General features: G+C 25.9%; 1 protein-coding gene across 1 annotated transcript; it reads left to right on the plus strand.

Moving 5' to 3' along the window:
• The first annotated feature begins 2299 nt into the window (after nucleotides 1–2299).
• LOC125874987 (auxin-responsive protein IAA14-like) lies at nucleotides 2300–4741 on the plus strand. Its single transcript, XM_049556037.1, has 5 exons — nucleotides 2300–2581; nucleotides 3055–3281; nucleotides 3794–3929; nucleotides 4134–4195; nucleotides 4445–4741. Exons 1-5 carry the CDS (start codon nucleotides 2412–2414, stop codon nucleotides 4480–4482), a joined length of 633 nt encoding a protein of 210 aa, XP_049411994.1. The 5' UTR covers nucleotides 2300–2411; the 3' UTR covers nucleotides 4483–4741.
• The last annotated feature ends 8981 nt before the right edge of the window (nucleotides 4742–13722 follow it).

The raw sequence follows: 13722 nt of genomic DNA on the forward strand, positions 1-13722 counted from the left end.
ATTGATCATGGCTCTTTATTGGACCACTACTAGCTCACTTCAGGCTCATTGTTACCTTAATCATTGCATTTCCTTCCTAAAGGCATCTCCAACCCAAATACCAAATTTTAATACTATTTTTTATGTAATCAACTCCAATCCACTGCATCAGATTTTACATTAAAAAAAAATATTTTTTTCTCTTCATTATTATATTATTATTTCTTATTTTATAAAACAAATTCTTTCTAAAACATTCACAATATATAATTCATATTATTTCCTTTTATAGTCGTTTAATATAAAATTATTTTGTACCATATTTTTTAAATATAATATAAATTGCTAGCAAATATTATACATTATATATATTAATGGATACTACAAATAAAAGTGAAATCATTAATGAAATACAATTAAATAAACATTACATAATTGAAAAAATTATTTTAAATTCTACATAAATATTCAACTTTCAAGATCATTACGGTGCTCCCATAAATGCTCTATTAATGCATTACGTAGTTTAAAATGAGCAATGTTTGCATTTTTAATTTTTGTGAAGGTTAATTGTAGTTATATCCAATTATAATTTATAGTAGAATTAACATAAATTTAATTTTAAAAATAGTCATATATAGAAAAACTAATGTATAAAAAGGCTAAATTTTATATCTAAAATTAATATTATAAAAATAATACATAAAAAAATAATCAAATATACAAGATATTTATTTAAAACATACAATTTATATAATGTTTAATTAAAAGCTTGTATAATGAAATAATATTAAAATATTCAAAAAGTGAATTGATGTGATGAATAGAGGGTAACACTATTCACACATCAAATATGGTGTAAAAATTGGTGTAGGTTGAAGCTCAAAACACCAAATTTAGGATTTGGTGTAAAATTTGGTGTTGGATTAGAGATGGTCTAATTTTTTTTCTTATTTTCATTGTTTCAAAAATAAATTCAATAAAAAACTTCCCATCTACTTGACATAAATTAAAAGAAAATATGTTTTTAAAAAAAAGACAAATCATTAGGGTATCATAATAATTAGTACTAACATTTACATATCCCTAACAAAAGAAAAATACATATTTTTTAGAATTACGGATTTTTTAGGTAAGTTTATTTTTGTACATTGATAGTCTAAAAGAATCTTTACGATATAAGATTGGGAAAATAACAAAATCAATTTTGAGATAGATTTAAAGTAATTCTTTACATATATTTTTAAGCCGTTTCGAATATGTGAGTCTATCAAAAATAAACACTTCTGATCTTTTTGAAAAATACTTAATAAATTTTATCTGTTAGTTTTAACGGAGAAAAAAAAATAGAATTTAGTGGGAATTCATAATTGAAGGCGGTTTTTGTTATTTTTCATCTATTTTTTAGAATCTAGAAATTAGAATGGTGGTGCCCTTCAATTAAGGTGTAAGTTTTGCAATCTTTGTGTTTAGTCCCAGATTTTGTGTGTTGCTATTTTGAGAAATTGATCCAATTTTTTTATGATTATGGTTAGATTATTATTTTTCAAGGCTTCCTCTCAAATTTAACAGATTATTTATATATTAAAATATTTGAGAGTTTAACTACTTTAACTTGAACTAATCCCTATACAAGAGACCATTTTTGTCATTATAGAAAATCAAATAACCCTTCATAAGAAAAACTAAAAAGAACAGCAGATTACTACTTTTTTTACTCTGTCCACTATTGATTTTGTATGTCTTAAGAAATTATAAATAGAAGGGTAATTTTACTATATCATTCTTTGAATATAATAAATACAATGTCTTGATAAATGTAATAGGGAAATGACTATAATTAATGATAAGGGTAAATTAGAAATCAAGTGTAAAATTATCCATTGATTTCATAAAGTGGACAGTTATTATTAAACATCCCAAAATAGTACAGTGAACAACTATTATTGAATGAAACAACATGATAAAATAACTGAAAAAATCCTTTTGGCCAGAATGGTATTTTACCTTTTTGAACATTTTTATCCTTTTAATTTTCATATTTTTTAATTAAAAAAATAGAAAAAAGATCACTTTATTTTAAAATAAAAAAAATATTATACACTTTTTAAAATTTTCTGGTAATTTAGCATTACCCAAAACCACTTATCTCAAACAAGTACTCTAACTTATAATTTCCAACAAAACAATTTAACTCTTCTTTTCATAACATGCCTTGTAAGTAATACCCCAAGTTGATCAACATCCACGTGTCAGAGGTCCATACGTTGGAACTTCATAACAAAATTGAAATAAATATTCATGCACCCCTTATTTTGGTAGCACTATCTATACATTATTAATTCCAAAACTTTGTGTGAGTACATATCTCTCTCTTCAATTTCCATATAGTATCATTATTTATTTTGTATAGTAGAGAAGAAAAACAAGTAATGGACTTGAATCTCAAGGAAACTGAGTTATGTTTGGGGATGCCTGGTGTTGGAGGAGATCACAATATTAAGAAAAGAGGATTTTCTCAAACTGTTGATCTCAAACTCAACCTCGATAATCCTTCTATCAACATCAACAATACTTCTTCCAATCTCAAGCCACCAACTAAGTGAGTCTTTTTTCCTCTTTACATTACTTAGATACAATTTTAATTCAGCTCTAAGTACTTAAAAGTTATGGATTCAATTATATTATTGGATACAATCTCTTTGTTTCATTTTATGCGCCTTAGTTGACCAGACAAATAATTTAAAAATTTAACCAAGAATTTGAATCTTGTTATTTTAAATTAAATGTAAATTTTCTTACTAACTATATATACAAATAGGACATTCTTTTTTATTAAAAGAATAAATAAGAAATTAAATTAAATAAATTTAAAAAAAAGACAGAAATTATATTAATTACTCCTATAAAACAAAAGAAATTCATCATTAATTCGTTTGCTACAACAGATTAGCGATGAATTTTCAAACTAATTCCTCCTCCTTTCTGTAATGAGGGTAATAGTTTAACTAAACATCGAAAAGCAAACACAATTTCCATGAACAGTGACTTAAAATTTATTATTTTAAATTGCAGGGCTCAAGTGGTGGGGTGGCCACCAGTAAGATCATTCAGAAAGAACATAATGTGTCAAAAAGGGAACAATAATGTAGAAATTAGTGAGAAGGGAGAAAAAACAATAGCATTTGTGAAGGTCTCCATGGATGGTGCACCTTACCTTCGTAAGGTAGATTTAAAGATGTACAAAAGTTACCAACAACTCTCTGATTCTTTGACCAAGATGTTTAGCTCCTTTACTATGGGTACGTCTATAATTTTCTATTCCGTTTAACTTTTATGCAGTGACAGTATATAATTATTTATCATCACTAGGTTATTATGAGTTACTCAACGTACAATAATACTAACATATTAAATATACTGAAATAGTTATAGTAGGTGGTATAAGTTATACCCTCCCCTTGTTCTTAATTAAAGGTATCAGGTTTGAATTCGATAGAATTTGTTAAATCCTAAATGCATGTAAACTTTTTGAAGAAAATAGCATATGTGAAGATTCCAAATAACAAAAAAAAAAAATTCTATTCTGATAATGTCCACTAATTGCTAGCTAGGCTATAAATTGATGCATTTTCAAAAGAAAAAAATAAAGGGAAAAGTTAGATGTTAGTATGATGATCATATGTGTGATATTACAGCCTAGCCTTTGAATATAGTGATACATTTTATTTTATTTTTACTTTTACTAGTAATAATTAATTCCACTAGATAGCTAGGTAGGTAGGTTGTTAATTAATTGTATGTATATATGCAGGTAATTATGGGTCCCAAGGAATGATAGATTTTATGAATGAGAGGAAACTGATGGATGTCCTCAATAGTTCTGACTATGTACCTACCTATGAAGATAAGGATGGGGACTGGATGCTTGTTGGAGATGTACCTTGGCAGTAAGTTTACAATTTTATCAATATTTATCTAAGTTCACGAATCGGAGATATGCAAACTTAAATTGTTGTAACGTAAATTAATCTATTATAGATAGTGAACGATAGATGATTATAACTTTTAACTTTCAATCTTTCATCCTACTAATTAAGTAAATTATGATTTATGACTATGACTAATTTTTGTGACATTATGATTTGTTACAGGATGTTTGTTGATTCATGCAAGCGTTTACGCATAATGAAAGGATCAGAAGCCATTGGACTTGGTAGGAGTATTTCCTTTCTTTTTACCTCCCGTTTATAATAGTATCTCTTTTTAAAAATTGTCTACATATATATTTCCTTGTGAAAAATAATATTTATAAATAGCCTTAGTTATACAACTATTTGTCTCAACTATCCTATATATACTTCAAATATTTGGAAACAAATTTGATTTATCAAAATGATTAATATTTGAGATAGGGTGAAGTATTTTCTCGATTTTCCCTAATTAATATTTTCTTGAATTTCAGCACCAAGAGCCATGGAGAAATGCAAGAACAGGAGCTGAGCAATTACTTCAGCAACTCATATATGGAGACTCAAAAATGTTGATGAAGAATGAAGCAATCAATTTCCATGGTGTCTGTATTTTTATTTGATAGTTAGTAGTATATAAATATATAGATAATTATCTTTGGACATTTGTAATTGGACAAGAAGCAATAAACAAAAAAATACTAGTCTTGCTTGTTTATTTCTAATAGGCTTTGTTTAATTATTGTCCCTCAACTTTTATTATTTTATTTTCCTTTTGCTTGTTTCTGTTTCGATTATCGTTGTTGTTATTCTCTTCTTCATTATATATTTTCAGTATGAATTTTTATTATTATATTTGTTTTAACTATTTAATTTTTGAATAATCTTTCAAATGTAGAATTACGATATGTTGTTATTGTTGTTAATTTGGTTTGTTGCTCTTGTCATCGCTGTCTTAGTGGTTGAGTGTTTTATTCCTTCATTTAAATGTTGTTTCCTCTTCTTCTTTTTCGAGTAACCAAAATTTTAGTATCATGCATTTTGATTATTTTAATTTATTCATCTTTTTATTTATAATAATCAATAATTATTTTATGGAATTATTTATTATCATGAAGTCTATGTTTTTTAGGGAACAAGGTCATGTGCATGTTGATGGAGATTCCCCGTCAATTATTTAATGTTTTGTTTATTTAGTGCAATTTCCATTATAATTAAATAATTCTATTTTGGCTGGTACATATAAGGGATGGAACATTAAGTGGGTTTGAATTTTGTATCGTCGGTATAAGCGCAAAAATAAATTATAGGAATAATTTCAAAAACCTCATCGGTCCTAAATTTCGATTTATAACCCATTCCTCATTTTTCAAAAATTACATATACCTCCCTTCTTTGATAATAGGTGTAACAAAACTATTTAATAATCTAGAATTGACAAATTTATCCTTTCCACGTCAATTTCAAGTTACTTTTTTGTTCTTTTCTCCAGAAAGTAAAAAACTAAAAGCAAAAGCAAAAACACAAAATTAAATAACAAAAATAGATGCTAAAATGAAAGTCACGAAACATTAGTACAATGCTATTGGTTGTCTATATATATAAAAGTTGGGAAGAGCAAGTGTCTGATCAGATCAATCAAGTGATAGGGGAAGAGATTTTACTTTGCTAGAATGCCAGAGTTACGTTGTTGTCGATTGAGGATTGGTCGAGGACCCTTTTTTCTTTTATAAGGGAATAGATTGTAGTTGGATACAAATAGGCGCCGGTAATAGACGAGTAGGCAAGTACGTGGGTTATATAGGTCAGCTTTGAGTTGTCGAGTGACGATTGCTCCATCTCTTAAGAAAGGACGTGGGGACCTATCTTATAATAAATGAGGTATCTCTTCTATGCTACCTTCTTTGGCCTTGTCTTACACACCTTATTTATCTTGTTTGCCGCTCTTAGAACCAACCTTCCTTAGTTTTCGTCCTCCCACATGAAACATAGTTCTTTAATTTGAAGCTCCATACTCTAGTGAAAACGAAACATTGTCTCAACCATCCGTCTTTCCCTTCTTTTGTTTGTTCTGGACCCGAAAATGCATGTTCACTTGTCATTGGAGATCCCAAACTGACTTTATTTCTATTATATAGAAGAGCCATGATTAGGACGACCAATGGCAATTATGTAATTTTAAACATTATTTATGGGCAAAGTTATAAATTTATAAGTGTATAATTAATGGTCAAAATAATTTTCTAGGAGAATCCAATTTTCCTTTTCAAGAGTCACAAAAAGTTTTGTTTCATGTGTGGCCCCACAAATTCATTTTATTTTATTTTTAAAAATCAATTTGTATTTGTTTGATTATAATAATCTGAAAAATATTTATACATTTATACTCTTGACAATTCGAATCGTTCATCTATGTTTATTACTACTACAATATATTCAGTATAATCCTACAATCTTCCATGCATGTAATTTCCTTTTAAATTATATATAATGTTTTCTAAACATAAGTATTCATATAGTTTTATTTAACTTATTTTATCTTAAAAATTGTGACTTAAATAAGAAAACAAAAATATCACAATTCTAAAGAGATTTAAAAAAAAATAGAGTTGGTAATGTAAGAATTAAAAAAAAAAAAGACAAAATAATGACTGCATAAATATAGTTTAAGAAACACATAACCAATAAACGGGATAAATTTTGAAATAGTATAAATATATGGGATCAAAAATTAATTTGACATAGAATTATATATCATATACTTACGAAACTTCCACAATAGATAAACTACGGATTGACCTTCATATAATAGACTAATAGCTTGATTTCTACTTCTTGCAATCTTGGATTATGATAAACTAGTGAACTTAACCGCGCTTCACGCGATTAGAAATAATTCGCTAAATTCGTCAAATAATTAATTTTTAGAATAATTGAGTGTTAAAAATATTCTAAAAATTCTTTGTAATGTTTAATTCAAATATATCAAATTTCATTCTTAATTTAGTTTGTTATTAGTACTTATGTTTTATATATTTTGGCATTTTAAATCGCTTAAGAATCGTAGGTCTTCTGGAAAAAAAAGCTACATCACTAAAATTGTTCACCTTATTTTAGAGAAAATGGCCAAATGACCCCCTAACATATTAGCCAATTCTCAACTACACACTAATACTTTACGGGGGTCCTATTATCCCCCTGAACCTTTTATTTTCGATATTTTGTAATCCTTAAACGCTGATCTTTTGTCATTAACCAGATATATACACATGTTTGTATACATGCGCGGGGCCCACTTCTATCACTTTTATTTTTCTTCATATTTTCAAATCCAGTGAGCCACTTCCTTTACTTTTCTCTTTTAAGTTAGAATGAAATTTCTAATTTCAAACTAACCAATAGTATGTATGATTCAATTGTGTATCAATCTTTCTTATACAACTCCAATGACAAGTAATTTTTGTACATTCAGAAATGATTTTTCTTAGTACTTCACTTTTTACCATTTCAAGAATTAAATTTTTCAAACATTCATTTTTGCTTAGCTTATTCTATTAGCGGAAGAACACGTATTTATAGTGACCCAAATGAGTAAAAATTGACAATTTTTTAAATCTTGAGGGGTAGATTTAGTGATGGAATTTATGAGTGAAGAGGGAATTAACTTATATTATGGACATCGACAAGGAGAAGAAATTTCAAACCTTATCGATGAATCTCGGTACCCAAAAAATTTATAATTTTGATAGGCGAGAAAAATTTCGAACACTAAATTTGAAATTGGAGAGCATTAGAGAGGATTACGAACCCCACAACATCAAGCTTTCAAATGGAAGATACCATTGTAAGCTTTGAAATGGAAGATGATAAAACTCAAGCTTTGAAAATGGCAGAAAAGAGAAAGAAGAAAGAAGATTTTTTTCGAGAAAATGGCAAAAAAATGCAAGCTACAACTGGCAGCCTTAATTTTAGGTTGATTTCATCTTACACGTGGACTTAAAATGCAGATTATATGCTTTAGATAAGTATCTACGCTCCTAAGGAAAGTGTATTCACTTTCTTGGACATGCCAGTGTTTAAGGGCTACAAAATATCAAAATTAAAGATCTAAGGGGTAATAGGACCCCCGTAAAATATTGGTGTCTAGTTGAGAATTGACTAATAGGTTAGGGGGTTATTTGACCATTTTCTCCCTTATTTTAATTAAAAAAGGTAAGTTTGATTTAATAAGTTGAACTCTTCATCTATATGTGTATCTATACATAAGTTTTCCTTTCATTTATTTTGAAATATATATAAGCTTATATGCTTAAAAATGTAAATATATTTAATATATATTTTTTACGAAAACATTTTTTTTAACAATTGTTTTTTGTTCTTTTAAAATGCAGAGTTATTTTTTTATGATATCAACCTATAAAGGTAAAATTATACATTATGTTTACTCAATTAAATTAGTGTTAAAGATGTCCATTTCCAGTGTAATCACCCCTCTAATCATTCTGTGGTTGCCTCTACTTTTTCTGAAACCATCCATAGTTAAACAAAACTTTTTTTCTTGATAAATACATAAACATATTTTATTCTTAATAAAATATTGCTCTTAAAGAATCTTATCCTTTAAAATATATGGTTAAGACATAAAATGTCTAAAAAAATATGTTTTGTACATAAGGCTTCACAAAGAATAAAACTTACAAAAGAAATCGTATTAAATTATACAAAGAAGTGAAATCGCAAGTCCTTTCAGAATTGAAGAACATCATAAGCACATTACATCACAATTGTTTATTTTCTCCTGCGCCTACTTGACTCCAATGCATTGCAACTTATAAGTGAACTCTAGTATGTATCGAGCTCATATTAAATTTACATTCATTCAAGAATTCAAATTAGAAATATGAATAGTAGTAATATATCAAAAGAATTTTATTTATCATACTCTCAATAAGTATAGTATTTGAACAGTGATATCTACAAATTAACTTGTTGAATCATTAGCTTCGAAAGTTAAGAAGTCACATACTATTTGCAAGATTATTGATACCAATACATGTCAATAGTTTCATTAAAAGTGTAGGTATTGAGGGGTGTTGTCCGTTTTAACTTCCATTGTAAGGTCATAGACACGTTTCTTTGTATAATTGTGGATAATGATTATATGTAACAATAAAAATCATTTTTTTGAATTATTTTATAAAAAAAAATTTATCTGATTAATTATTGATAAAAATGAGATCAAAAGTAAAAAATAAAATAATAAAAATAAATAAATAAATTCTATTTTTGGGAAAAGAGAAGTGTTACATCACTCTTCTAGCTAAAATATATGTAATGTAAAAATTACGTAAAAAGAATTGATGAGACATATTAATAAATAGAGGATGCAAAACGATAAAGGTTTTTTTTATAACTCATGAGATATATAATTAGATGTAATAAATATAATAGATTCTTTTAATTATTGGTTATATTAATTAATGAAAATAAATAAATAAATGACTTTCTAGATCATAAAAAGTGACCACACCACTTTATCTATATCTAACTTTACTATAGATATAAATGTGACAAGAATAGTAAGACATTGATGCAATCAAATCTGACAATTTAAACCTTTCTAAACAAATCACAATTTCAGGAACTTAATTAAGAAAAAAAAACAAATTAATTGATTATATATGTTTCATTCTTGACAGTTGACATTTTGAAATTTCTCTCTTTTACTTTTTTTTTTTTTTGTTTATATGAGTTTCTTGTTCTATTTTTGTTCCTATTATTTTTCATTTGGATAATTTTATTGTATTTATGTAATTCTATCTCTTTTTTAGTTACATTTCAAAATGATTATCGGTGCCGCATTTTTCCACATCCCTTTTCAATTATTTATTTTTGCCTATTTAATATTTTCAGTATTTTTCCTTTAAAATAATTAAGTTAGTTCATTTTTTTGCTTCAACTAATTTTAAGGGAAAATTCAAAAATTAAAATTTTCTGTTAGTTAACTTTTCTTTATATTTTTTATGATATAGAATTATATTGATAATTATAATTGATCAGCTTCCTTTTCTATATATATTATTTATTTTAGATTATGAAGATCACATGTCAATAAATTAAAATACATCATAAAATATATTCTAATGTTTCTCAAGAGTTTTTTTGTTGATGAAAACTTTAGTTAGTGATCGATCTTACTTTTATAATTTTGTATGACTTTTTTCAAATCTATCTTCCATTGTTTGTACACATTTTTTTTTGTTTGCATCTTTCTCGCAAATACAAATATTAAATCAAATTTAGAAAGCTCAAAACATTAAACAATATTATCTCCTTGATCATCAAATAAAAATAGTTCTAAAATATTTGTTGAGATTTGAGTAGGATCAATTACAATTTTAAATAATTACTCTTTCATACAAATATGATAGTCTCTTCATACTTATTTTTTTTCCTTTTAATATTTTATGAAAGTTGCTATTCTTCTTTTTAATAATGAATCAACCTTTTTTTTCACCTTTCACTAATCTTAGCTTATAAAATATTTATAAATCACTTTTTATCTTGACTAATTTTTACTACAATTATAATATACGACATATTTTATTTATATAAAATGAATAGATTGAGAAATACATAACCTCAATTACATAAATACTATAAAGTATTCAAATAAATTAAACTCAAAGTATTATATGTATAAATTAATATTCCTTTAACTTTAGCTATATGTTAGTTAATATTTCTAAATTATTCTAAAAGGTAAACATAAACAAAAAATCTGGAATTCTTGAATTCTCAAATTAATTTTATTATTCTCAACTTAATATAACAACACAAAAATTAAATTCATTTTTTGTGAAGGAAAAAAAACATATACAATGTTGAATCAATAAAAAAAATCTTGAAGGTCTATGAACTAAACGATTTAAGCCTTCAAGGTTAAAAACAATTTACCTGAAATTTTTTTCAAAAAATTAGTATAAGGATAAATTAAAATTAATTAATAAATAAAAGAATCTTTGTAGAAGTACCAAGGAAGATGATCCTTTCCTCTAATATTTAATTTGTCGACATAACCAACATCCAATATACCACTGAAGATTAATGGACAAATTAGTAATTGAGGGGATTCTTTACTGATTTGTGTTAGGGTTTTGCCCTGATTTTCTTACCATAATTTAAGATTTATTTTTCCTTAAAGAAAAAAACAAAACATTACCATAAATGTTTTTACTTTTCTTGAAAGGAAAATATAATATTATTTTATATTTGGTTTATTCTCTCCTTTTAGGACTCCTTTTCTAGTAGGAAAGGTTTTAGAACTCTATAAATATAGGTTTGTTTCTTCTAACACAATAACAATAACATCCACAATGTAGTCGTTTAGAGAGTTTTGTTTATGGGGAGATTTTCTCTCTATAGTTTCTATGCTTTTGATTAGTTTTTAATTATGTAGGCCAATTGGTCATATCCTACAATAATATATTTCTTTTAGTATAATTTTATGTGTCGTCTAATTTATCGTCATATGATTTGCAAATTATAAGCTTCCGCATGACGCCCTAATCACCCTTCAGAACCCAACAATTTGTTCATCAAACTTAAACTTAAATCCCTAAATATTATCATATGCATCTTCCATTATAAACAATAAAACTTATTCACAAAAAAAATGCATGGAATAATAAGTGTAGTAAAATCAATAATAATGAGGGGAAAAAAACAACACAAATGAAAAAAAATAATAAGAAAGAACACTATAAATAAGAGACATCAAACAAACTAAAATGAGAAGAGTAACATAAATTATATATAGTACTTATCAAAATTGAATTTGAATTTGGAATCCCAAAATTGCCATATGCTCATCTTATCTTCTACACTTTAAATAATAGAAGTTAGTGACAAATAATCTATATATAATAAAATTAGCCGTAAACAAAGTGATGTACTTTAGTATAAATAAAATGAAGAAAGAAGAAGAAGAAATTCTTATTGTTGGTGAAGATGATATGCTCTAGTAATTATAATAATCAATAAATTTGTAACTTTATTGAATGATATAAATTAAAAGAGTAATATAGTAGTCATTTAAATTGTAACTTATATTGATATTAATGTCTTAATTGTAATTTAGTAATATCTTTAAGAAGGAATGGAGAAAGGTATTAGAAAAAAGCGATTAATGGTTAAATGGTGAACAAAATAAATAAAATTATAGCTAATTTTTGCAAAATATTAAGGCAAGAAAATAATGAAAAAGGCACAAAATGTAGTGAGGAGAAAAAAAAAGGATGAATAAGAAAAGGGCAATAAAAGATTTTATGAATTGATTAGTTGGGGTAATAACGGAAAAAGGTTGTTTTTTTGGGCTTTATTGATTTCAGTTAGTGACCTTTTCCATTCTTTAATATAATATATATAATAATTAGCAATTAATGTAATAATTAGACACTAAATTAATATGATTACTACATAGAATATGATTAATTCTTTAATTAAAAAATAAGATAAAATAGAGAAAAAAAAGTCAAAAAAATGAGAAAAATGATAATTAGTAATGGAGGCCTTAGAGAGGTTTCATGTCACCTTTTTTACATTTAGCTTTATATTATATATAGATTAGTGTCATTCGTCGAGAGTAGGGAGCATATTAAATATTAGATTATGAATGTTTTACAACTTAAAAATAAATGTTTTCTAAATTGATATCAATATTTGAATTTCAAAATTAAGTTACTTCATTACCTTATTTATATTAAAATTTTGGTTATTATCGACAGAGTATTGATAAAAAAAATACTATAAAAAATAATTGTGAAAAAGCTTTAGTATTTTCATTTTAAATTTTGTTAAAAAGGCAAAATAGTTACAAAAACTTAAATTTATAAATATAAAAACTGATCTAAAGTTTGTACTCACTCCATTTCAATTTATGTAATGTTTATTTGACTTAACATGAAGTTTTTTTTTAAAAAGAAACACTTTTAAAACTCATGGTCTAAAACAAACCATAGATGTTCATATGACTATAAATCATCTTACTAAAAATAAAATGAATATTTTAAAGTCAAAATGTTATTAAATATATTAATACATGCATCATTCTTTTGAAATTGATTACAAAGAAAAATATGTCACATAAATTAAAGTAAAAATTACATAAATTTTCATAGTGTTAAGTGTTAATTACATTATATCCCTACTCTTTTTCAAATTACAAAAAATTCTTAGAATTAAAAATTTTCAGATACATCAGCAGACATGCGGATACATCGATCGTGATACATTGTTATTCAGGAAACTTGCAGACACATAGCTCACGGATGAATCCGAGAGGGGAGGGGTGTATTCGAGAGGGAATATGGATGTATCCGAGAAGGGAGAGATGTCCAAGAGAGGATAGGGGATGTATTCAAGAGGGGATAAAATGTATTTGAGAGAGGATAGAGATGAATCTGAGAGGAGATAGTGATGTATCTTACAGAGGATAGGGATGTATCTGAGAGGGAATTTTCGTAATTTTTTTAAATGGTAGGAAATTTTAGAAATTATAATAAAATAAGATGTGAATTTAGGTAAAATAAAATTAAATTAAAATTGAAAAAACAATTAATTATATTGGGCCCGTTAATGGGCCTTCAAAATATATATATATATATATATATATAGGGATAATTGTACATAATAGCAAACTATTAATTCAAATTAAATGCTATAAATATACTTTGATTTAATTGTACCCTATAGCAAACTATTGCTATTTTCG

Source organism: Solanum stenotomum, chromosome 8 (genome assembly GCF_019186545.1).
Source record: "Solanum stenotomum isolate F172 chromosome 8, ASM1918654v1, whole genome shotgun sequence".
Classification (NCBI taxonomy): Eukaryota; Viridiplantae; Streptophyta; class Magnoliopsida; order Solanales; family Solanaceae; genus Solanum; species Solanum stenotomum.

What these genes read in the sequence shown, in the direction of transcription:
- LOC125874987 (XM_049556037.1), top strand. Translation starts at nt 2,412, where the DNA reads ATGGACTTGAATCTCAAGGAAACTGAGTTATGTTTGGGGATGCCTGGT. An exon ending in AATCTCAAGCCACCAACTAA is followed by an intron (nt 2,582 to 3,054) that starts GTGAGTCTTTTT and finishes TTTAAATTGCAG; the next exon opens with GGCTCAAGTGGTGGGGTGGC. An exon ending in ATCAGAAGCCATTGGACTTG is followed by an intron (nt 4,196 to 4,444) that starts GTAGGAGTATTT and finishes CTTGAATTTCAG; the next exon opens with CACCAAGAGCCATGGAGAAA.